Source organism: Siphateles boraxobius, unplaced genomic scaffold (genome assembly GCF_051911475.1).
Source record: "Siphateles boraxobius isolate OS27281-9 unplaced genomic scaffold, OSU_SipBor_1 65, whole genome shotgun sequence".
NCBI lineage: Eukaryota > Metazoa > Chordata > Actinopteri > Cypriniformes > Leuciscidae > Siphateles > Siphateles boraxobius.
In genome coordinates, this window is record NW_027509192.1 from 7947798 (window position 1) to 7974782 (window position 26985).

A 26985-nucleotide genomic window follows, 5' to 3' on the forward strand; every position below is an offset into this window, starting at 1 on the left:
GCCCATTGTGATCTAATTTCATCTTTCCATTCCACGGCTGCATTCTTGAGTGCTGTACTTTAAGCCGTCTTGTCACTGATAGACTCTGTTCACTTCACTCACTGGAACAGATGCTTACGGCGTTCAAAATACCGCAGGGATGACCGGCAGACATGGGCCCTCTTTGTCCTTGTTTAAGTGGAAGGCTGTTTGGGGGTAATTTACTTCCATTCAAAACTATCCACGTCCACATGGGGAACCGGTGCTTGAAAAATCGCTTTAACATTCTTTCAAAATGGCTGCAAATCGAAATGACGGTCTAATTTGGTCTTGACAGACTCCATATACTATATGCACTGTATTTTGTTTTGTACTTTATAACAACCAATAAATATAAACATTCTAATACGGAATATCTGTTTTGAGACATCTGAACACATACTGTTGGTTTAAACCGGAGAAAAATACTCTAATCTTGGATGGATTTTTCTAGTCAGAATGGATGGATTTCCTAGAAAATGACTTTTCTACCTGAAGCGTTGAAAATCTTGTGCCTGCTTTAGAAAATTTCTGATCTTTATGTATAATAAGGTTTTGAATTTCCTAAGGAAAAGGTGAGTGGTGCTTGTCAAGCACGATTTACTGCAACAATTGGGCGTTTCTATGCTGTTTCTAGTGGTTTCCTATTGGACAAAATCAAGAGACTCCAGCCAAGTCTCTGATATTCTGGCCCCCTTTTAAATGCAAGCCTATATGGTGTTCTCACCAATTTTATGGTCCCTCAGTCAAATGTGGGAAGTCTATTTTCTACTGTCAATAGTGTAGTGTTGGTCAATGTGGTGAATTTTTATGCGTGAAAAATCCTGTTGCAAAATGTGCATGGGAAATTGTTTTCTGTGAAATTCCTAATGACAGCTAAACAAACCTTGTGTTTCGATGCATCACTTATGTCTAGCACAAAGGGAAAGTTGTTACAATACATTTTAAAATTGTCTTCCATAATGAAGATTCAAGATTGAATATGATTCACTTTATGTAGCTCTGTTTGTTTTAGATATGTGAAAAGAACATTACAAATGAACCATATTGTATAATATTATGCAATTTCCACATATTCTGACTTCCTGTTATCCCAAAAGCAGGTGATTAGTGTAATCTAAGGGGGGAAATTACAAAAAGGACACCTGGGTAATTGACTGATCTGTGTGTAATGTCCTGAATTGTCGTGTTGCTTCCATTAGTTTGCAATTATTTTGCTCTTCGTAACATTTGTTCTCTTTCTCTTAAACATTTGATTTCTTTAATTCTCTTGCCTCTCTCCACCTTTTTTTTTCTTCTTTTTTTTTCTTTTTTTTCTTCTCATGAAGGTTCGGACCCTAGTGTGTGGATTTTCAAAGTTATGCTGGCCTGAAATTCAGCTGAACATCAAAGATAGAAGGGCATTCATCCTGAACATCAAAGATTCCTCTGAGGACTTTATAAAACATTTACAGGAAAGACTTGACCGCTAATCTGCTAAAGAGTGTTTATATTCTTTTTGGCTATACAGTTAATTCATACATCACATCTGAACGTCGTATCTAAGAATAATCATGTCATATTTGTTATATACGTGCTCCTTCCTCTGCGAATATCATTCTCGGAAAGAGAAACGCACAAGGTCTTCCTCTCTGATTCCTTTTCTTGTCGTTCATTTCATCCCTATAGAATGAGAGCAACATTTCTGCTAATGGCAGGCTCAGGCACGCTGGCTTGCTCTCATGGGGTAACAGTAACAAGTTAACAAGCTGCTTCATTGCTTGTTCGGATCCAATTATATGACCACTTAATTACGACCCGTTCATCTTGCTCCTGCTCGCTTTTCCTGTAAAAGCACATATTGATTTTCAAGGATGTTATACGTTTACCCGTTTTGTTCACTGTTCCTGTGAAGTGCGTTGGCTGAATGGATGTAGTGGTCATGTTCAAACCTTGAACTCAAGTGCTCAACAGCTTATTCTTCCTAACCTTTCAAATCAAGCCTCTCTCCTATTTGTTTTAGTCTTATGCACATTTCTGTCAGGATCACTATTATCATCAAAGATGATTGACAAGTAGCGTACAGTTTGGATTGGCGGTATGGGAGAACAGTGATAACCCTCCTTACGGTAAATAGAACAGAATCAACACAAATGTTTTGAAGGTTTTATTAAAGTTATGAATGACAATAATTGATTGTAACAAGAAAATCAAGATAAAGGAATATGTGAAGGCTAAGTCCTGAGTGTGGACGAGAGGAGGAGCTGGGGATGGAGAAGGGTAATTAATATCTCCTGAGCAACACGATAAACGGCTAATAATACTTAATGCTCCAAAGGGATGCTGTGATAGGGATCCGCTTTATTATGTGGATCAGATGAGAGTCAGCTGACGTGACATGCCAGAACTACGTTTGATTTATGTGTTAAATTACCAGTTTAGTTATTAAAACCACTACATTTGTGAACATGGCAAAGTTAAAACTGATAACAAGCACTTTCATTTATTTTTTCAATTTTAAACGAAATGTAGGCTGTGTACACACACACAGGCATATATATATATATATAGTCATTTTTTTACCCTACTTGATGGAAAAAATAAACGTGCATACATTTCTGTGTAATTGCAAGTAGATCATTTTACTTTAATGAATCACTAAAGCTTCTGTTTCCCATGTTGTGCAGAAACAGTCAAAGCATATCCTTAAATACAGCTTATGTCTGTTTTTACCACAAGATGGCAATGGTACATATAATGACTGACTGTATTCTATTATCAATGTTAACAACCCTTCAGTGGATCCAGCGGAACTTTAATGTTTATTTCAGTATTTCTTTATTCATTTTACACAGTGTAATGTAATAGCCTTACTCTATTGAAATAAGATGTCTGAGTGACTTACTTTTATACGAGGGGGCAGTATATAATTGTTTAATACGTCCGTCTCCTCTTGGTATACGTCATCACCCCAGATGGGAATGTTATGTTATGAAAAATTATAAACGTGTAATAATGCCCCTCACGACTAAAATGTAAAAACCAAACCCCTAATTTATCTAAGCTAGGCCTATTGTTGTTTTTTTCTATAGCTTTATAACTGTTATGCCCAGCGGTTGACAAAGTGTAGGAAAGTAAGCTACTTATGGTGCATTTTTAGTCAGTTCAAAGATTATTTTTGGTGTTGTTTAAAATCACCATGAAATCTAAATGGACAACTTTTTTTTTTTAATGGAATATCACAGTGTATATTATAACTTAGGGTAGAATGGGGTGAAACGCCCCCTATGTTTTCCACAAAATAACCACAAATATGTTTTAAATGCATGTGCCCTAATCTTTAATTAAATTAACTCCCACTTGCAACAACATCTCTTTTCTTCTCTGATGACGTGTTTACTGGCACGAGGGAGGGACGACCTGTCACTCACATGACATCACAGCAATAGCAAACCACAACCATCCAACGATCAATTCCAATCAATTCCCGATGGACAAAATCAACTCCCACCCTTCATTTTTTCTTCATTCGAGAAGCCGTTTCACTCAAGTATAAGTCACAATAGGGAAGAAAAGGCGATTGCAAATTCCTTTTGATACGACTTTAACAAAGCGATTGAATAAATAATTCAATGTGTCGGTCGCCACCTACTAGTGTACTATGTAACCTCTCAGGTCAGTTGCATAAACGTAGCCGACCTGAAATCACATACTTCCCTGCTATATACAGTAGTAGGTGAAAAACAGCATATGTGACAAGCGAAGTATGTCCGAATTCCCAGTAGGCTACTCATAAAAGAGTAGGCAAAAAGTATCCAAATGACCTACTACTTCCAGTGAGATTCTGAAGTCTGCATACGATGGACACTTTACCATCCCATAAGGCCACAGGAGAGAATTTATGAATGGTGATATATAACTGATTCTGGTGACCTTAGGTCACATGAAAATGACAACATGATTACTGTAGCTACATCCAGATCAAATTCATACTATAGAACATACTTTTTTAGTGGTCGTGAAGCAGTTACTACTTATTCAAAATAAGTAGGCTACCTACTTCAGAGAGTAGGCATATGCAATTTCGTCCGCAGCCCCTCTCTTAAAAACTAGTGTGACCAACTAGCAGTTATTTAGGGGTATTCAGTCTTACTTTTCAGTATCAAATTAGACCAATCTTTAATGTAACTGACTTTAAAATATTATGAACAGTCTTGCAGAAAATAAATTGGATGACTACCTTGTAAGACTATTAGCCGTTTATGCAATGGTAGCCTACTCACTACTCAATGGAAAAAAAAACAAATCTCTTCAGTCTTCAGTGAAGGGATTCAAAAGATTCGAGTCACTAATGAATCAAAAAATCCTCACCACTTCAGTCTCACACATTCAGCCCCTCCCACCACCGAGGAGTTATGCGAGTGACGTCACTCCGGCCCCGCCCTCAACGCAAACTCAGTTCTTCGCGTTCATTTCATTCTTGCCCTCATTCCGCGCATACTTCACATCGTTGTTAGATACGCAGAATTGTCGCGCTCTCGCGCTCCGACAAGAAGAAGAAAAAAAGAAATCAGCTGGAAATAAATCAGAGCGTGCGCTCGATCCGATTACTCTGCAACAGACACATTTAAAACACTTGAGGTACGTTTGTGCTTTATATACTAAGTTGTTAAAAGCGGTGTGAAGTTATAAACGCTATTTATTTTTTATGTAAAATTGCTTTTAAGTATAAGAATGGTAGATTTGTATTTGTTTTATTATTTTATTTGCTACTAGTTATACTAACACTTTATGTGTTTTGACTTGTATATTATGGATCAGTAGATAAATACTGAGAGAATAGAGGGTAGCCTATAGTTTTATTCCCAGTTCTTAAAGTGCCACGGCAAAAGTAAGCAACATTTCACGATGAAAACCGAAAGAAATACACTGTGCCAAACGAGATAGGCTAGTTAAATAAAGCGATTAATGATTTTTGATTTTTTTTGTAGATTGTGCAAACACCCGCAGAGATTTTCATCATTTGTGGAGGTTCAGAAAACACGTTTTGGTTCTATCTATGCCAAGTAGTTGACCACGATCTCGTTGTAACAGTAAATTCATATTTACTTTAATAGTAAACTTCACGCTGTGATTCATGTTTCTGGCACGACTGAATCAGTGTCATTGATTTCTGGTTATTAACTTGACCTCAGTGACTTGTGGATGTTTAGGCGATTATTTGGTCCGGTTAGCACCCCGCTCCTTTCCTGAAAAACGCCAGTTTTGTGTACATAAATAAAGGATTAGGGAGAAAGTCCATGGTCCAGCCCCTGTTAATAATTAATCTGGACGTTAGAAAGCCCTCAGACTAAAATTAGTCTCTGGTCTAAGACGGTCACAAAAACTGCCTACCTAGACAGCATTTTTAGGTATCATGTGTCATATGTTGGTCTCATTTGTCATCCATCTAAAAGACTGAAGAAACAGTGACACATCTTTATTGCTATTTTCCAATTTTATTGCGATTTTCAATTTTACTGTCTGTCATTTAAATAACATGCATTCAAAAGATAGAGAAAACTTTTAAGGGCTAAACTAACTGACTGGACTTGGAAGACTTAATATCTGTGTGTGAAAAGCATTGTGAAAAGTTTAATAACTGTTTCATTGTAAACATTATGTGCATGTCTTATACTGTGCATAGGCTACTGTACATGTCTTATACTGTAGTGCATTTTGTAGTATTATTTTTGTCATTTTTTGTTGTTTGTTGCCCCCCCCCCCCCCTCTCCAACTGCTGTCTGACAGAGGTTTGTTGTCTCAGAAGAGATCGACCCCCTTCGCCATTGTCTCGTTGTTTTGACTTGCCAGTCTTTTTAACTTATGTAAACAGAGTAGATAAACCCGTTAAACATTTAAATACATTCTTACGCTAGCTCCTAAACACTGTTTTTTGACTTCATATCAGTATTAAAAATCAATATCTGTGACAGTTTTCATTCATTTTTGAATGTAATTTAATCAAAACCTAACAAGTATTTTGAAGTGTAGGAACATCTGAACTTTTTGTTGTCTTCTCTTCCTGAATTCCTTTATTCCTTCGTTAATGAGTTTAACATTATACTAACATAACCTTTCAGAGGAGAGAGAATCAATTCGTTTATTATGCTATTTTCTTTTTTTGTTTTCAAGAATTAAAACTTTGTCAGAGAAGGAAAAAAATGTGCCTGATTCACTAGTCACGGCTTCCTCTGGGAGCACGGGATTGTGGGAAAATGGGGGAAGGGGCCCTTCATTGTTCCTGCTGTTATTGAAGCAGGGGCTCGTGGAGCGGCTGAATTACTCCACAAACAGTCCCGCTCCCATGCTGACATCTGGTTTGCCACTTAAGCGCACCTGTAGGCTGAAAGATGCTAAACTGTGTATTCATTCTGGCGCTGGACTAATTCAGAGGAACGGCCATTTGTTTGACTGTTGCTGCCACTCATCTAGCCAACTCCATTGTTATGCCAGCAACAGGCTATACTGGTGGAGGCACCATATGGCTTGTGTGTGCCTCGATGTTATCTGGTAATTTAGCTTATCAACACCATTATGTTCTATTTTGTCCTTTCTTTTAGATGTCTTTTTATGCAAAGAGGGTGTTTGAGTAAGTTTAGTAAAGGAGGGACTGTGTTTATGTTGCCAGAGTACAATAGTTTGGCACTTGTAATTAATACGTTTGGTTTACAGTTTAGGGAACAAATTACAAATTACTTTTTTTTTGTTGTTTTTTTTTTTTGTTAAATATAATTGCAATTTTTGATAAGAGAAACACTAGCAAAATTGAGCTAAATTTGTCATGCGTATAATAAATATTACCTACATTTTGTTGAGGTTTTCATTTAAACAATGTGTTTTTTTAAATAAAAAAATTCAAAAATAATCCCAAGTTTTTGCTGAGCGTTAAGCCATTTTCTTGTGTCATGTTTTTAGAAATAAGTTCAGATATCTGAGGCGAAGATGTCAAGTATTTAAGCAACAGGTGCTTTGTATGACTAGCATTGTATGAGACAATTATTTAGTTGTTTTTGCTTATCTAAAGAAGAGAAATTAGCTATTTTAATATAGCGAAATGGTTTTCAGTGTAGATTGATGCTAAATTTGAACATACAGACTAATATAATGTTTGTTTTATGAGTTACATGTGTTCCTTGCAGTTTCATCTTTTTCTTTTGGCATGCTCAAAATCACAAGTCTTGGATAACTGAAGGGGGGGTCGGGGCGAGGGAGGGGATACGAAACCCGAAAAGATTTGTCGGAGCAAACGCGAGAGGGGGGCCTGAAGGGGCGACAAAGGAAAATTCATATGTAATGAAATTTGGGTTGAGAGTTTGTCAGTGGAACAATAGCTCAGTGGGACTGTGTGTAGCAGGGGCACGGGTGGCCGGCTTTGTTCAGGGAACACAGGAACAATAGGGTGTCCTCTGTGGCCCGGGGCAGCGGGAGGCCCACGCCGTGCCCTGAGGTAAACTCTGTTGTCACAAAAGGATGGCTCTCTCCACACAGCCCACCGCTCCACCGCTCCACGAGACCAAGGACAGCCAGAGAGAGACCCTTACTGGAACTCTGCCACTGACGTCAGTACGTCTGCTCCAGGCTGCCCACTGGACGGCTTTTTAGCTAGCTTGTAAATGTTGCTGGATTAGCTTGAGGAAAAGTTTTGAGTGATTTCAGAAAGAAGAAAAGAGATACTGGAGTGAATTAGAGTGAACGAAATAGATAGATACTTGAGTGAAAAAAAGATTTTCCCTGATATATATAGACAGACAGACAAACAGATAATTGAGTGATTTTGAAAAAGTTTTATCTCAAAAGAAGATGGACGGATGGATGGATAGACAAGCAGATAGGTAATTGAGTTATTTTGGACAAAGTCTTATGAAAAAAGATCAGATAGATAGATGGATGAATGGATGGATGGATGGACAAGCAGTTATTTTGGAAAGTATTATGAAAAAATAGATAGATAGATAGAACAATAGGATGATAGATAGATAGATAGATAGATAGATAGATAGATAGATAGATAGATAGATAGATAGATAGATAGATAGATAGATAGGATGATAGATAGATAGATAGAATAGGATGATAGAACGATATATAGAACAATAGATGGATGGATGGATTGACAAGGAGATAGATAATTGAGTTATTTTGGAAAGGATAATATAGAGATAGATAGATAGATCCTAAAGTAAAAGAAAGAGAAAAGGAAAAAAGCAGAAAGGTTTGGGGAATTCACATGATAATGTTCTTGTTGTTTGTGTATAGATCATGGCTTTGTGTGGTTTGGTAAAAACCGAAGAGCTTTTCTTTGTGTAGGTTATTTTATTATTATAAAATCTGTTTTTACTTTAATGTTTCTTCAGCTCAGTGGAAACAACACCTTTGGGAGTGTCAGAGTGAAATCAGTCACTAAGTGAGTCAGTTCCTGACACAAACACAAAGCTCAGAGTTCCAGTTAAACAGACCGTTATTCACCTCCCATACAGTATTAATCAGAGGTGGTCTTACAGCTTTTCTTTCCTTCCAGTTTACAGTTTATACAGCTGTCAAAATAGCATTTCAGAGTTTTAGTACCTTTTTTTATAAGATACATGCTTTTTGATGATAGTGTTAAAAAAAAAGACATGCTCCTGAACAGAACTAACAAAAAACAAAGCACCAAAAAAACCCTTTTCCCATTGGGACAGTAGATTAAAAAAAGACACCGCTGTGTCCTAGATAGATTTAGCCAAGAAAGGGTGACCAAATCTGTTTTGATACAATTTGATCAGATGTACTGTGAGTTTTGAAAAGACTTTCTTCTGCGTTTATATGAAGCATCTGTGTTCTCTGTGCGAAACCGTATCTGTGGTAAATCGGGACGAGAGCGTGGTTCACGGCACCCTTTGGAGTAAATGTATTTGTCCCCTGCTGGATGGTCAGGAAAGGTTATGAGCAAACACTGGTCATGCTTCTCGGGAGATCACACTTATTTGAGCACGTCGTCTCTTCCATTTCCTGGAGGAGGCATTGTGGGACGGCGTGGGGAGAGTGGCACCCCAGGAAGACATTGGATAATAGCGGGGTCTGACTCAGCGAAAAATAGTCTGCTTTAGAAGAATAGAGCCTGTGGAGTGATCATAGAACATGTCTGCCACACAACACTGGAGAGGAAGCCGGTCCACTCATGGATTGTCTTCAAGCAAGTGGACTTCTGGGAGTGTAGCCATTAAATTGAATAATTTAAGTAGGACAAGGTCCTGAATCAACTTTCCAATACCAACCAATTACATTTCAGGACATATAACCTTGCTCACTGATATTAATTAGGAAATGTTTTAAATATTTGATCCACTAGGGATGCACAATATATCGGAACCATACCGGTTATCGGCAGAATTTTATTTACTTTATTAAAGATATTTTATAGATTTATTTGAGTTTTTTTTTTATTGCTGTTGATATTGTATATTTAATCGTGCATGCTCATTTTTGCATTTAAATTACATTTGCCATCATCTAACACTCACTTAAAAATCCAAACATGGATAATTTAACAGTTAAAAATGAATCTTTTGCAAATCTCCAAATAAATATCCATTTCTTATACTGTACATTATGATGTTGTGATCCCTGAATTCACTTGTAGCATTGATTTTATAAAATAAAATATTAATATCGGCCATTTATCGGTTATCGGTCAATACACTGTAAAGATAATTTTTTAGTAATTTATCAATATCAGTAGATATCGGATAATTAATTGTGCATGCTCATTTCCTCTATTTTTCATTTAATTGGTCTTTACCGTCATCTAATGCTCACAAAGTACATTTTTTAATAGCACTGATAATTTAGTAACACTGTTAAATGTAATCTCACCATGATGCCTAAATTCATATGCAATGATTTATTTTAGTTTTGAGTGTTTTTTTAGTGTATAGAGTTTTAATACTAGCCACAACATGAAAATAATAATCAAAATCAACTCTTCTGTATCGGACAGAATTTTAATATCAGTCATTGCTTTCAACCACTCATTGATTTTAGGGTCTGGTTAGAATAGGAATATTGTTCCAGAACCAACAGAGGATCAGATTTGATTCTTTTAGACTCATTTAATCTGATTCCATGTTGCTAAACTAATGATTTATTTGAATGAAAGTGAGTGCAAAACCTTTCCAGCATTATTGTCTTGTAACACCAGCTTTCTCTACCCACTGGACATTAACTTTCCAGAAGTACAGCCGTCACTTTGGGTCATTAGCACTTGGTTGAGAGGATTACATAGCCGCGGGGAAAGCAATAACAACGGTGCTTACATACCCGCCGTCCCTTAGGAGTCCATGCGGTGCAATTCACAGACATATTTTCGCTTGGATATTAGCAGGTTTGTATGACCTCCGAAAACTGCATCGAATAAAGTCATAACCTGGGGAGCGAGTGAGCCAAGCTGTGCGGTTTCTGTTCAGGTCAATGAAGCCTTGGACATGTGGGTTCAGTACATATTTAGATGAGTATAATGGCTTCTCAAAGACTGATACGTTTTGTAAAACTTCAGTCATCAGCGTGACAAATAATTAATTTGAAGCACATGCCAAATTATAGAGCTTAATGTGCTGAAGATGTATTACAAGGCAGTGAAAACATTTTCTGATTAAAGATGCTTCTTTGCACATGTTTCTGAATAGGATCAACAGCCCATTTTCTTAAGGACCCTTCACATTTCTTGCATCTTTAAGACGTCTTCCTCCTATAATGCTTTTTTGGAGTCTAAGGCAAGGGTTTCTTTGAGGAAGGATTCTCTGGCATGGTTCCTTCGCAGAAATAAAAGGACACGGTTTCATCTAAGCAAATACTACTCTTGACAATCAGAGTACAAGATGTGCTGGCCGCTATACAACACGTGCCATTGAAATGCAAAAGCCTCTCTCTCTCTCAGAGAAAGACTGAAAGAAGGGATTTCTAGGTCATCCTTAATTGAATTTCCTGGCTGATGACAGAGTAATATAGAGACTAATAGCATTGTGCGTGCATCTCGTGTCACCGCTAGAAATGCACTGGAGGAAGGCTCTTTGCGATCACTTACAGATACTGGATATATGAAAACCCTTAAACCGCTTAATAACTTAATAAGCCTTCTCCGTTATGAAGCTCCTGTTATGTAAGTGGAATAGGTTTATGAGGGTTAATGTAACCATTCTTTTTGATTAAATGAATGGAGCATCTAGTGGCGTTACAACTAACATTTTTTGATGTTTTTCATTGTAATCGGATCGCTTTTGTTCTCTATTGTCTTTTTGGCACTCTTCAAGTTACTGAGATGAACATTAATTGACATAATTAACAAATATTTGATGTTGTGCTTATATGTGACGTGCATATATCAGGAGTTTTTAGTGTCAATGACCCCCAAATGTAAGAGTCAGCTATATATTTTCATGTAGACTGGCCCATTTACAATGTAGTAAACATGATGTTATAGACAACATTTATTTATTTAATTATTATCATTATTACCACAACAGTGAAACAGTGGAAATAAAACAAAAACTAAATTATAACTATATAAATATGTATTTTTTTATAATTTTATATATTTTTTATAATTTTTTATTTATGTTTGCTTACCACTTTTATATGCTATTTATATTTTCTTCGACACAAAGTGCTATACAAATACATTTGAATAAAATAGAAATTGTTTAACTTATCTAATATTGTGTAGGCCAGGCCTAATAAAAATATAAATGCATGAAATTCAAATTAATTGAAAAATAAAAAATAACACATTTCAACATCTATATACAGTATATAGCTGTTAAAAAATGTGTTGTCACAAATTTGTCTTACTGTGAAAAAAACTCTCTAAAAAAAACTTCATACACGGTCCAGTTGTCAATTACCTTTAACTAATCACAGGGCAATTACACACATCTAACTCAAGTTACGGCTGTAATTGCCAGTAAACTGTTTCTTTAATACATTTAAACCATCCAAAGCAGCAAAGTGGAGGCGGAAATGTAGCTGTTTTCTATCGGTGCTGCTGCCAGCTTCATCAATAGGGAGCCGCTAATGTGCAGACGAGAGCCGGGCGCTTCGATTACAGCTTAATTTGGTAATGAAGTGAGAGTGAGAGGCTCCTGCGAACACTTTAAAGAGCTCAGCGTGATGGTTTTGCATTGAATAAAGCAGATTTTGTGATCTACACTCATGTAATAGAGTTTTCTAGCATTACAACACAAATGGGACCCCACGCAAATACTGTCTGTACTCATATACATATCATTACATTTAATTACAACAAGCTGGCGCTTTAGTGGTGTTCTCGCCCCGTGGACATGGACACACACAAGCGTACACATGTATACTGTGATATACCCTCGTTTCCATTGGCAGCGAGAGTAGACCAGAGGGAGTGAGACAGCTGCCCGGGGTGGATGTGTTCCTCCCGGTTTGTGTGGGATCGCACCCATGCCTCTCGTTTGGCCGGCTGAGGCTGCCTGGAGGGTGAAGTGTATTGTAAGTGTGACCACAGTACATTGTTGCATGACTAATCTCGGCCTTCCATCTGCCACCGAGGCCCTGCACAAGCACTGTGCTCTCCAACATCAAGCACTGCCATATTGCTGCAGTCACAACATCTTGGCTTTAACTGGCACTCTGCTTGTGCAGAAGCGCCGGGGTGGACTCACAGCCGGGAATTATGGGACGTTACATGTGCACACATAACGAAACACAGAGGTTTTTCCTGACGTCCAAAAGCTGACGGCTTGTACAAATGTCTTTGGTTTGAACTAACTTAAATGTTATGCATGTTATCATGCGTTTAGTTTAAAGGGATAGTGTACAAAAATTCAGCCACCATTTACTCAACCTTTTGTTGTTCCAAACACGTATGACTTTCTTCTGCGAAACATTGAATTTTTTTTTTAATTACATTTTGGTCCCCATTTTCATTTATCAACATATTTGCTCACGTTTTTCACAATCCAAAAATTCCTATAGGTTTGGATTGACATGAGGGTGAGTAATGATGAACAGAATTTAAATTTTTGGGTAAACCATCACATTAAAGCTGCAGTCCGTAACTTTTTTGGGTTAAAAATTATCCAAAATAATTTTTTTAGCAAGTACATAACCAGCCAGTGTTCAAAACTATCTGCTTGCCTTAGCTCATTTCAAAACGGTAAGCTTTTAATAATTTTTTTAATTCCAGTGGTCGATTCCAGAAATTCGAGCATGTCTTTGCATCATTACGTCCCATCTGTACACATAATGAAGGTGTCTCGGCTAATAGGCTATATTGCGTGTGAGGATGTTGGAGATGGAGATTTATAGCCTTTTCTCACAACACTTTATATAATTAAACGTATCAATTTGATGGCGAATCCAGAAAGGTTCAAATGACAATCACCAGTGACAACTGGAGATTCACCTGTTGTAAAATGCAAAGGACTTTGGACTTTGGAGTGGCTACAGAAAAAAAGAGACTGCAACCGGCCATGCGAAAACAAGGATAAATATAAAGGACATTAAATGAAGTCACGCAATGCTGATGTTGTTAACATTAACAATTTGAGAACAAAGTATAATTTGCACGGTTTGACGTGATATGATAAGCGATCGTTAGATTTAATCAGCGGGATTTACTGCAATGCTTTTTTCCCTTAGTTCGCCAGAACAAAAGTGGATGTTACTTACTTATTCAGATGACATTTTCCGGTGAAAATTCTTATGTTGGTCATACTTCCAAAAAGTAGAATCTGTGATTCTGAATGACAGTATCCACACTGGCGTGATGACTGACAGCCGCACATTTTCCTCAAAACATTGGATTCATCCGAGCTGTGCCGTGCTGAGGCACAACCCACGCATAGTTGATAATTCCGCGAATAACTGCAATTGCAGATTTCGAACAGAGAGGGCGACAAAGAGGAAAAACTACGAACTGCAGCTTTAAGATTTGTCGTTGTACTATTTTTAACTTGATACGCCATCTTAAAAGTGCAACACCATTGGTAGGATGTTAAAAAAAACTGTGAGACGCAAAAACTGACGAAAAGGCCCATTTTAAGTGGATAAATTAAAAGACGCAATATTTTTTGAGATTAGTGTCCACATAAACGGACGATTATGCTGTTTTTTATAAGTGCATGCTGTAGTCATCTGCCACTTTAAACAATTCGCTCTTTAAAGTCGGGTGTATTCTGATTTGCTGTCAATGTTTTTATTGTTCATCACCTGAAAAAAACCTCATTCTGAATGTAGTTTCAACGATATTGTTCTTCTGTGTCATTATCATTATATCTGTGATGTGGACATCTTAAAACTCTTAAAACTTAAGAGTTAGTTATCAGTATAGTTATTGTCCTTTGTTAAAATCAAGATAAAACTAGTCAACATCGCTAACCAAGTAGTTGGTTATTGGACAACTAATCGATTAGTCAACTGACATCACTCATCCCTGATAGACTAGTAAAGCAGGTTATTCTTTAGTTTCTTTCTTCTTTACAGTTTCTCTTATACTGAGTTTCTCTCTCTCTTTTGAAGTGTGAAGTTTTGTAAATTACAGGGAGAATGTGTGGTGTGTTGAGAGCCGCCTCTCTCGCTCTCTCCTATTAAACCATCACACTCAGGCTCTCTTTAATCTTCAAATGTCCATACCACCAGCCTGCTTTGTTGATGCTTATTCAAAACTCATGTAGAATCTTTCAGATTTCCAAGATATTACCATAAAAGTAATTATAGCTTGTACTTCTGGTTCGGTCAGCTGGTAATGCACAAGATATTTGCATGAAACAAAACCTTCACATGCGATATACGCATAGAGCTCAACAAAAAGTACAAACTCAGATGTAGTGTGCTGAATGTACAAATACAGTATTCGGTAAGTGTTTCCATAATGTACCAGAAGTGGAAAACTACAGATTGCAGTGTAATTGTGGGCCAAGCCAAAAGTGCACACATGACTGTGCTGGAAGTGATTACAGTTGAGTTCATCTCCAAGTCAGGAAGATGATGTTTAAGAGGCCAAGCATTTAGCAGTTTGCAGCATGCACAAATTTTATCACTCTCTTTCAGCAGTATGAGTGAAAATTCTTTTTTTCTTCTTCTTTTTTTTGCATTGCCAGCATTTAGTTCACAAACACACACACCCAAAACAGTCAGTTACAACTGCAGTCACACACTTGAACACACACATTTAGCTATCCAAATTGGGACTTACAACAGATGTCAGTTTATTACTCCTATGTAAAGTTAAATATAATCACTACTACTCACTAATGCCAAAATAAAAAGTTTTACTTTTTTAGTAAAAAAAAAACTTTGGTTACTTTTATTTATTTATAATATTTTATCCTGCTTTAAAGTAGTACTCTTATTTTGATGTGTGAAGTACTTGATTATAATTTGATGTCAGAAAATCACTGATTTAATCCATTTAATCCATTAATACATTTTCATTCAATTGCCAATACCAAGCAATTAATAGACTGAAAACATTATTCAGCTCGCACTGAAGTATATATTTTTAAAGTGTAATATTTCTCTAATAAGTATTTTTTTTTAAAGTGTGCTTTAGTGTTAATTTTCACAAGGGTCCAACACTTAGGGTACACCCACATTAACACATTGCAAAGTGCAGCCTGCTCAAATTTGACAGGAAACACATGCTAGTAGTTCTACAATAGGCAGCACTGTTTTCACTGGGCATTTCCCCCGTTAGCGTAGCCGCTAAGCCAGACATGACTTGAAAACACAAGTTTGTAGTTAGCAATCACTCTGTGTGATCATTCATGTGAGATTTACATTGTTTTAACAATTCATGCTTTACCTCAAAGTTGTAAAGCACACACACGTTTGATGTTGTTGCGCTCTTGGCTGTTTATGTGAGCAGTTGGCTGGCTACATATGGGCATGTTTTTTTGTAGTTTTTTTTTTTTGTCTTTCCTTGATTTCTAGTGTAATGTTTATAATGAGATTGCAATTAGCCACAGAGCTTTTGCGCAAGCAGTTTCCTTTAACGTGAAACGTAATGTGTGGTGCTAATGCTAAACACAGTGACTCGGAGGACTGTTGCTTGTGATTTGGGATAATCACTCTCTCTTAAGCTATGGGATCAACATTTGTCATTCAGCAATCTTCTACCACAGAATGTAAAAGCTGGCCTGACATCATTGCCAGCTTGTAAGTGTTCCCTTCTAAGACAGCAGCTGTTTTGGTTTAGCCTAAGTGCCATTCCTAAATTGGCGTGGCTTGTATTTTCTCATTTCCTTTTCTTCATAGGTTTTCAATCTTGTGTTGATCTTTAGCTTTTGGGTTGATGTTTTTTATGGATGTTGAGAGAATGTTTTAATTGTACTTTAATGTGGTCAGCATTCATTATTATTTCGTCATTATACTCTTCATTTCCAAACCACAAATAGATTTACTGTGTGAAGTTGTAAACAAGCCATTTAAAAAAAACCTGTGACATTGTTTAACAGGTCCAGTTTTTCTTTCCTGCATTGATCATTCTCATTCCATAGAGCATTTGATTGGACAAAATCTTTGTAGTGCAGGATGAGTCATCAATATATTTGGTCTATTTTCCTGAAGGATAAATGCTGTTAATTTTAAAGGTGTATATCAGCTAAAAGTAAATTTGTCTACATTTTTACAATTAGCAAATGTATCCAAAGTAACATTAATTGACAATGAATGAATTCAATTGCCATGGTTTTGAACTGCATAATGTTAGCATTATGGTAAAACTATAGTAATCTTTGAAGTATTTTGGGATATCATAAGAAATACCATTGTAAATGAATATGGCAATCACATTTTCTTCATGTTTACTCCTGCTTGAATTATTGAGTTGTCAGAGACTTAAACTACCTCCTGGCAGAACTTCTCAGGTTGAACAGACCAATCTTTTTTTTTTTTTTTGTGGTTGGTCTTCCCAGGTACACCTAAAGTTCCCCAGGCTCGGGCTCCGAGATCCCAGCCGTCGCCATGGATCCCAGCAGCTGGAGTGGCAGTGAAAGTGCCGGGGAGGATATCGAGAGGATGAGCGACTCGGCCGATAAGCCCATGGACAACGACGCAGAGGGTGTGTGGAGCCCTGACATTGAGCAGAGCTTCCAAGAGGCCCTGGCCATCTACCCACCCTGCGGCCGACGGAAAATCATCCTGTCCGATGAGGGGAAAATGTATGGTGAGTCAAAAAAGCTTGGTTTGATTGCTAGGTCAGAACTTGAGATTGAATCTTGAGTTCACATGAACCAGACCACCGTTTCTAAGTATGGATTGAACCAACCAAATGAGCCCAAATGTGACATCAAATTGACTTTCAGTCGCTTTAAATGCTCTAGGGTGATTACACCTTTAATATGCTGGGGTTATACATCTTAACACAATTTACAATCAGCCCTTTTTCTCAATCTCAGTATTTTGACTGGCTATGTGGAGTTATGACTGCCGTTGGGGGTTGTTTTGACTGCTTGTAATCGTGTGTTGTTTGTTGAGGTTGGCTCATCAGAAAGTTCTCAGGGAAGTTGTTAGTTGTTTGTCCTCAGGGTGAGATGATGAGGTCCGTCGGGCCTCTGAAACTGCAAAACGTAACTCCAGCGGGCCAGGCGGTGGAGCGGGTTGGCTGTCCTGGGTTCTGTTTGTAAAGTCAGCGTGAACCATTAGTTAGGAGCAGATGGTCGTGCGGCTGACACCAGCTGCGCTCCCAATCCCCCCCACCTCATTCCCCAAAGCCACCCCCTCCTCCAACGCCTCCCTCAAACTCTCGGCTGGGGTGATGTCATGGAAAGAGGGAATACTGCTTTTCTTTTCTCGTAGGATATTAAACATGCTCTTGGCCTTATCCACAGTGAAGCCTCCTCACTCTGCTTGGATTTGTATCCAGCTGTTTTTATTAGGAACAACTCGGAAACCAAACAGTTGTTAAATCTGGATGCATGATGGAAAAGGTGGACAAGTTTATAAATCTTAAAGCCGCTGTTTTTTTTTTTTACTGACAGTTTAATTTTCCGTGGGAGAATAGCAGTGTACACGGTTGCTGCCCCCATGGGGATGCAATTTTGAATCCAACTTGCTAATTCCTGCCTTTTTCCAATTTCCTATCCTTTTAAAACATTTACATGTATGCAATTGACGCACACTTATTTCCTAAGCGACTTTGGATTCAGGGTGTTTAAGTCATGCATTAATCCCTTGGGAATCTGACCCATGACCTTGATTTTGCGAATTGCATGCTCTGCTTTTTGAAACTTGTCCTGTGAAATCTTGGTAACACTTAACTTTAAGGTTTATAATTTTGAACATTATCTAATGCATTAACTAAAAATTAAAAATATATTTGACTTATTTTTCAGAAAATATGGTAATCTATGTTAATGTTAATTTCTATGTATACAAATACACTTTTAACTTGTCAAGTTGTAAAAACTGTATTATGAGTGAACATGAAGAATAGCCTAGATTAATAAATGCTGTAAAAATTAGATTTAACTTTTGTTAAAAAAATTGAACTTTAATAGAAAAGTGGCAAAGTTAAATGGATTGAGGTCTCTCTCAATAGGCACCTGTTTGTTCCCATGGCCACAGTCGTTTTTTCCTTCAAGCACTTCCTTCTAAATAAATTGGCTGGTGTTCGTGGGGGGGTTTTCTTGGGTCGCTGAGGCAAACCTGTCACCTCCTACGCTGGTGTCCGTGTAACATTCCATAGCCTTGTGCTTTACGTCACCTTCATCATTTCATCGTCCATAACAACTGCTTGAGATTTATTTTATGTGTGTACCCATCACAGATCCATACAAGTCAAGATCCTAGTCCCCAGTCCTGCCGCTCTCAGGTCTGCAAGCGCCGTGTGGTTAATTAGCAGCTGTCCCTATAGCAACCGCCTTTCACTTCAAAACAATATGTAGGTTTTTTCCTTGTGTAGTGGCTCAGCTTATCTCTCTGTTTACCTGAGGGGACTCTTTTACAGCATCACGGAAGCACAAGAACTGGAGTCAAGCCAAAGAATCAGAGTTCTCGCTTTAGATGGTTTGTAATGCTGTGGCGGCTGCCGCGTGGTTTTACAGGTGAACCAAGCACTTTTTTCCCCCCATAATCCTTTTCCTTCCCCTCACAGACATCCTTTTTGACTGTTGTTGCATGATGTTTTCGCCCCAACATTGTACAATTAGTGTGCCCTCTCTGTCGCCTCTGATATTATAAACCATTTGGCTCTGGTTTGCTAGTAGGCTTATTTTAGGCAGAGAAAACATGCCATAAGTAGATTTGACAGTCCCCTGCTGGGTTCAATGAAAGAAAGATCTAATCTCAGTGGTTTCACTTCTAAGGGGATATACTGTGAGGACTTAACATAGTCTCAGCCAATTAATATTTCTCAAGTGATTTATATTCCGACATCCATATCCACCTATAGGCTACTTTAGAAATGTATTGTAGCTTTTTTAAGCACAATTGACATACCTGGCCATTCTGTGATCAAATATTTTCGTATATTGACCACTAAACAATTAACTGTCGTCCCATAGCTGTGGTAATTTCATGTAAATTGTTGTTTTCTTCTCACAAAGTAAACTCATTCTAACTTAAATTAACATTTTGTGTAATATTTAGTTTAGTTTAGTTTAGTTTACTTTACTTTAGTTTAGCACCAACACTGTGCATCATCATTGATTTGCTTCCGTATGCTTTCATTTTGAAAATGTAATTTTTAAGTATTTACTCGTGTGCAATGCATAGCTAAAATATTTCCTGTCAGATGTAATAACAACATTTAGCACGTTTAGCAGAAGTTTTCTTTCGCAGAAGTTTTCTTTCTTAAAGCAGAATCGGCTTTTAATGTGTTTATCTTATGTTCAGAAATAAATATAAGTCCTAAAATACCTATTATTGCTATTCAGTCTTTGATGGGCATTTCAGTAGCATATTTCGTTGGTTGTAAAATACCTTCAATTTACTTTAATATAAAGGACATTTTGTGTGCAGCTCTATTCATGCAAACAGAGCCTGAAACGTTATTAATTTTACCTTACAGCACTATGTCTTTCTGCATTTTATAATAGCAAATTGTGAGTGTAAAATAATGAATAGACTGGTGTGCTCAGGCAGTGTAGGGCTTTGTGAACATAATGTGTGCCTCGGAGGATTGGAAATTGGAAAGCTGTGTCTTTAACAATAGGATAACAGACCCGCTCCGAGATTGTGGTGCCAGTTTGGGCTACATTACGTTCCGCAGGGGGAACTAGTGGTTATGGGAGTTAGAGTCACTCTGTTCTGGCTAACTAGTATGCTTTTGAATCTCTCCCAGCAGCAGAAGTACATGAAAAGGCAAACCAAACACACAAATCAAGCCTCCACTCTTTTCTTAAGATTTATTTTCAAAGATGAAAGACAAGCAGTGTCACAATGGTCAGTTGTTGCGATTGGTGAAGTCCACTTGTTTTGCACATCATCGCTAATAGGGGACAATTAAAGGGATAGTTCACCCCAAAATGTAATTTATACATAATTTACTCACCCTCAATCCATCCTAGGTGTATATGACTTTCTTCTTTCAGCCAAACACAATCAGATTAATATTTAAAATATCCTGGATTTTCAAAGCTTTATAATGGGAGTGAATAGTACCCTAGATTTGGAAGCCCAAAAAAGCGCATCCATCCATCATAAAAGTAATCCATACGGCTCCAGGGGGTTCATAGAAGTCTTCTGAAGCGAAGCTGTGCATTTCTGTAAGAATGACCTCTGACGCATGACGTATTCACGAAGAAGTATAAAACTAGTATTTTTTAAAGAGATGTTGGAGGATTTTGATGTAATAGAAGAGGAGCTTGAGTTTGTTGCCCAGGCCTATTTGTTTGAACCGGGAGAGGCGTCTACTCTCACTTAAGCTTACGCTACTCCTACATCCTACATCATACGTCGGTCAAAGGTCACTCTTCCGCCAGAACTCTACTTGTATATGGCCGTTACTGGAAGCCAGTGATAATATTTTGTAATATAACTGTGATTGTGTTTGGCGTAAAGACGCAAGTCATATACACCTTGGATGGCTTGAGGGTGAGAAAATGATGGGGTGATTTTCATTTTTGGGTGAACTTTCCCTTTAAGTTGATTAGAAAAGAGAGGAGTAAATTGTGGAACGAGAAATGTTGTGAGCCAGATTCAAACTCACTTTGCCCATGTGAGCACCACCACAGCTCAACAGCTAGATTTGATCTCCTAGCGATTAAAAATCATTATTAAAATGATTTTAAAATGATAAAACGAGATGGTGTAATACACCCATAAGTGCTTACTCGCTGTACTTACATAGCCGATTATGTTTTAAGTCCTTACAAAATCCCGCCACACCTCTACCTTTGGGTATGTTTAGAGTCACACAGAAAGACTTCCTTACATAATGATGAAGGTACAGGAAGCTTGTCGATGTGAGATGTAGTGTGATGGAAAAGGAGGGATTCAGGTGGGAGGCAGTTGCTGTCTGAAAGAAGTGTTTGTAAAATCACACAGGACATCGCTTTTGTGTTCAGAGCTGTATTGTATCCCTCGATGTGGGCCGCTTTTAAAAAAAGCCTTTACTTTTCAAGGTCTACCAAAGAACTATGTATATTCCCACTCTAAACCAGCACTTTGCTTCTTTTGTGTTGCATAAAATGGGACAAGGAGTAATTTTGCCTGTTTCCCAGAGGTACAGAGTTTAATCATGTTTCTCAAGGGATGGTGTGTGAATTTGAAAAAGGGGCTTCATGCAAGGTGGGACTGATGCCCGGAACACCGTATGGACACAAGATATGAGTCCTGTGTGAACCGCATTAATGTTCTCATTTGGCTTTGATAGGTGTGAGAGGCCTGGATGTTACCTCACCGAGAGCCAGTTAGGAGACAGGTCACAGCATGCTTCAGCCTCACACCTCTTAACTGTTTGAGACGGATGAGTGATTGAAACAGACACCGATATCATGTTACAGAGAGTCCCTGAGCCCTATAGTGCATGCTATTTTTGTTTGGTGGCAGTTGTAAAGAAGCTTGACTTCCTCATTAGTGTATTATATTCTTTTCTGCCCTGAAATTCTCAAGCGTGAACGATTTTTGAAAAAATTTTCATTTATTTGTCTGTGTTGTCAGTTAAGACAAGGAAAACTATACACTCATACTTTTTCAAACCTATATAAAACATGAATATCACCTCACATTGTGCGTTTTATTGAGGAGGGGTGTGCTATTCCCTTTCTAAGCGATCAAATGTACTGTTTTTGTTTTTCTGCTGTTATAGGCTGTAAAGACCTTTGAAATAACTGAAATCATTTGGACAGATCCAATGCAAAGCATAGATCTGTGTTTACCGTGTCCCATGCAGTTTTCTCACAAGCTCTTGGCCATCTAACTCCAGGCCTATGCCCGTTGAGGTTCTTTTCTCTCTTTTGCTGGTTAATCTGACCGGGTTCACAAGTATCAATGTGTTCATCACTAACTGTGCAAACCCTCCTCTCCTCTATGACAGGGGTGCTGATATCCTGCGATCTGTGGTTTGCTTCCTGTTGCTGGATTTCATTCGACTGACTTGACTGACTTCGTAAGAAGTACTGATCAATGCGAGGCCCTTGTCCCTTCTCTCTCAAGCATTTCATTTTCCCTTGATGAATCTTCAAACCCCTGACCGTTGTCGCCTTGCTCAAGCCACAGAAACAAGCTTGGAGTTCAATGACTTTGCTAACTGCAGAACCTGAACTAGTCTTTTGTGAATTACTCTCCATACTCATATCCGTTTCCATTCCAAAGTCATTAACCATGTTGTCCAACATTGAGTCATCTTCCGTCCCCGCTCTCGCATACTCTAGGGGTATTTTCCTATTTAATTTCTCAGAAGCCTTGGGCGGGTGTCTCCAGCATCCTGTAAACACAGAGCTGGATACTGCCGACAAGGGTAGCTAACCCTTACCAGCCCCATTGGGGTCTCTTTCCTCCTGTCAGCTGTCTCTCCAGGCTGTCACAAGGTCTTTCCCTGGTTGCCAGCAGCACTATTCACCGCAGTCACTGGACATATCCAGATCTTCATGATTTCCCACAAGAGTAGATGTTAAAACTTCATGCTGATTTGTACTCGGCTTTCGCGAAGATAAGCACCAACTAAGACGTAGCTTTACAGTAACCTATGCTTCTCCATCCATTTACGTTTCTTTCCAAATGGTGATGTGAATCTCCTTCTGTCTGGTGTTAATAGCTGCAGTGTATTTGCACACACAACGGCTGCAACCACAGTGCGGTCCTCTCACAGTGCGGTCCCCTCATGACAACCGTCTGGATTGAGCAGAGTAGGGGACATCTCTAGGGTCTTCAAGTGGGCACCTTCCGTCCTCAGTGTTTCGTCGACTAGTCCACGACACCTCAAGAGGGCCCGACAGTTTTTACTGCATTTACTGCAAACTCTGAGACACTAAAAACACTATCATGTTATCAGTATCACACCTCGCATGTAAATATACACAGTGCAGCGTTTCACTGTGAAACATGCAGCATATGTCGTGATTTTATTTATATACTGGTTTTATTTTGGTTAATCATGCAGCCCTGGTTTTATTGTTCATTGGCAGTTACTGTAAAACAGCAGCATGTACAGCGAGGGCGGAAAAAGTTGCACATGAGCAAGACTTCAACTCCAAAATGTTTTGTGATGTTGCTGCAAATACGAAAGTGCTCATTAAAAACAGTATAATTGAAAACTTATTTTGAAATCGTATTTTGACTGATAAATACATTTCATAAAAGTTATTTGGTTGGCAAATTTACCCTGGCAGACAGACAAACTTAATTTTAGCTTTCCTTTCATAAAGTTTGCAGACAGTGATTTATGAAATGATGGAGAAAGAGTTGAAATAAAGTGTGAGTGACCGAGAGGTCATTTGGGGTTGTTTGGATTTTTCATGTGTGATTTCCAGCAGGCTGGTGTGATGTTTCCAGCCAGCGTACCATGTTAGCACACACACACACACACACACACACACACGCACGCACGCACGCACGCACGCACGCACGCACGCACGCACGCACGCACGCACGCACGCACGCACACACACACACACACACACACACACACACACACACACACACACACACACACACACACACACACACACACACACACACACACACACACACACACAGACAGACAGACAGAGGAAGCATGCTTAATTGCTCCCATTAAAGAAAACAGCTCCAAACCGACTCCTTCCACTCTGTTTCCAGTTTGGCTTCGCTATCGCAGGCAGAGAAGCTTTCAGCGTTCTAGAGCTCTTTCAGTACCAGACTGTTGTACATGTACACACTTTCAGGGCTTTTAACATCAAACGTACTGCAGTGAGTGGTTTAATGTGACTCCAGACTAGCAGAGACAGTAGAAACGGTTCCTTAATTCCTGTGCTTCCTTTTGTTTGACCGTGAAATGCATTCAGAGCCCATTTTACATTTAGAACGTCTAGTATTTCTGAGTGAAACCACATTTAAAGAGAATGAATTCAGGGCAGGACTGGATTTCAGGCTATATATTTGAGTTTATCAGGTACAAATTTGGTCCAGCTGATCATGTCCATGACTTTCCTATCAGATTTGGTTTTACTAAATAATCATAGCAGATTTGGCGGGATGAGGGGTGTGTGTGTATGGGGGGGTGGGGTTGGGGTTGTGTCCACTGGAAAAGAAAAGACTGTCCGTCACGGTCTCTTGCCATCTGGCCTTGAATTTCCTCTCAGACCCTCCCTCTGAAAATGATTTGCGGACAGAGGGGTGTCATCGTGTTACGGGCTCTACCCGTCACAGAGGACAGCTGGCTAACTCTAATCAGATGGTAGCAGGCATGTGTGTGCACATAAGCGTGTGTGTGTGTGTGAATGGCTTTATCTGGCAGGGGAAAAGCTGGCCGCACCCCTCGGTCCTGCTCTCAGGGAAACACCTGCATTGAGCCTGTAGATCATATCAGTCTAAGCTGACTGACTCCCAGAGAGGGGATTGTTCAGACCACCATCTGCTTTTGGAGGCTGACCTTTACATGTATCCATATGGCATTTTGTCGTTCCTCACTATGCATGCTTGTGCGCTAAATAAGCAGGTAGATCATTAGTCTGTTAGTGTGATTGGACCAGTGTCAATCAAGTCAGAGTACCTGGATTTATCACAATTAAACTTGATCGAATGGCTTTGATCGAATTTGTTCTGAAAGGCAGATTTTAGTTCAGTTCTTTCCAACCTTAGAGTAAAGTGCAAACATTGAAGTAGTTCTCTGAATTTAAATGTCCGAGGTGTTTTTTTTGAGATGGACTTTTTTACAGAAATGATCAAATAAAACAATATTTTGACATTTTATGATGCATAGTTCCGTCACATTCTTTTTTTTTTCAATTGTATTTCCATATATAATAGTAATTAAATAAATATGAGCTTAACCATATTTATTTATAAATTATATTTATAATTAAATATTAAATAATTATTATTATAATAATATATTTATATTAGAAATATTTATATAATTATTTGTATGACATACATTTAAATATATTGTATTATAATTGTATTGTTTTATTTCAAATTTGTTTATTTCAATCAACTATTATTGTTATTGTTGTTTTTATTATTATTATAATCTTTAACAAAACTCAACCTGAACTTTTAACCTGTGTGTGTGTGTGTGTGTGTGTGTGTGTGTGTGTGTGTGTGTGTGTGTGTGTGTGTGTGTGTGTGTGTGTGTGTGTGTGTGTGTGTGTGTGTGTGTGTGTGTGTGTGTGTGTGTCATACATTATAAACTTAACATACATTAGAAACTTAACATGCATTACAAATACTTTTCAAAATTTAATGCAAAATTAATTAATGTATGCTTTTATTTATTTCAAGTCATATTTTAGATTTTAACATTTTTTAAATGACAAATACTACATTATAATATTATTATTATGTCTATCATTTGATTCTGGTTTTTTTATTGCTGTTGCAATTTCATACAAAATTAATTAATTTATGCTTTTATTTATTTCAAGTCAGATTTCAGATTTTAATTTTTTTTTAAATGACAAATATTACATTAATATTATTATTATATCTATCGTTCGATTCTGTTTTTTTTATTACTGTTGCTTAAGATGTAATGTAAACCAACAGGTAAATTGTTGATGTCTGTAATTCCCGTGGAAATCAGCCATGAATATTGCAGTCTCAGGTTAGACCCGTCATTCCTTATTCATGGACCTCCTACAGAAAGTCTTTGTATTGTTAGTTTAGGCCATTGTGATTGTAATGGCAGAGAGTCCTCAGAGTCATCCATCAGGACTGGCAGTGCAGCGGAGCCATTGTCCCAAAGATTTGGGGTTTCTACCCGGCCCGTCACCGTCACACCCACGGGCCAACACCCCAATACTTGTGGGTCATTTGAAACGGTCAAAGCTTTTCAAAGATTTGCGAGGAGAACCGGATTATTTTATCCAATCTCACCACATTTCTGAGAGTTGACAAGATGACAGCAAAATGATCAAATTGAGTGAGAGAGAGAAAGACAGAGAGTAAGTGAGCCACGCGTCAGGCTCGCTCTCAGCTTCTGACATCACCCTTTCTCTTCAGTGACCCATGCAGTCTAAACTCTCTACAGACTGACTCAGCAAGGAAATGACATCACTCGCCGAACGGAGAGTTAGTGTCATCTGAAAGCAGAAGAAAGAATAATTTGGCTCAGCGGTAAGCTAAAAGTAGTTCATACTAGCAAAGAGCTAAAGCTGATTTTACTGTAATATCGCAACCTTATAGGGACAATAACATGATTACATGTAAATGACGAATCATCATTCACTCTCCCTCATGACTTTACAAACCAACTTTTTTTCCTGCAGGACACAAAAGAGCAATTTTGTAGCTTCAAAAAGGATGCAAAATGACTCTATCATAACTCATGCATTATATTCTAAGTTTTCTGAAGTATAT

General features: G+C 38.2%; 1 protein-coding gene across 3 annotated transcripts in view; it reads left to right on the forward strand.

The window, feature by feature from the left end:
* Positions 1-4479: 4479 nt before the first annotated feature.
* Positions 4480-26985, forward strand: part of tead1a (TEA domain family member 1a) — a 40258-nt gene continuing 17752 nt past the window's right edge. The window contains exons 1-3 of one of the 3 annotated variants that reach the window (XM_077210611.1): positions 4486-4638; positions 4989-5090; positions 16959-17209. In XM_077210611.1, coding sequence (XP_077066726.1) covers positions 17008-17209 — 202 coding nt within the window. In that variant the 5' untranslated portion in view covers positions 4486-4638; positions 4989-5090; positions 16959-17007. Of the gene's footprint in view, positions 4643-4988; positions 5091-16958; positions 17210-26985 lie in introns of all 3 variants that reach the window. The other 2 variants (XM_077210613.1, XM_077210612.1) reach the window with 2 other exon arrangements.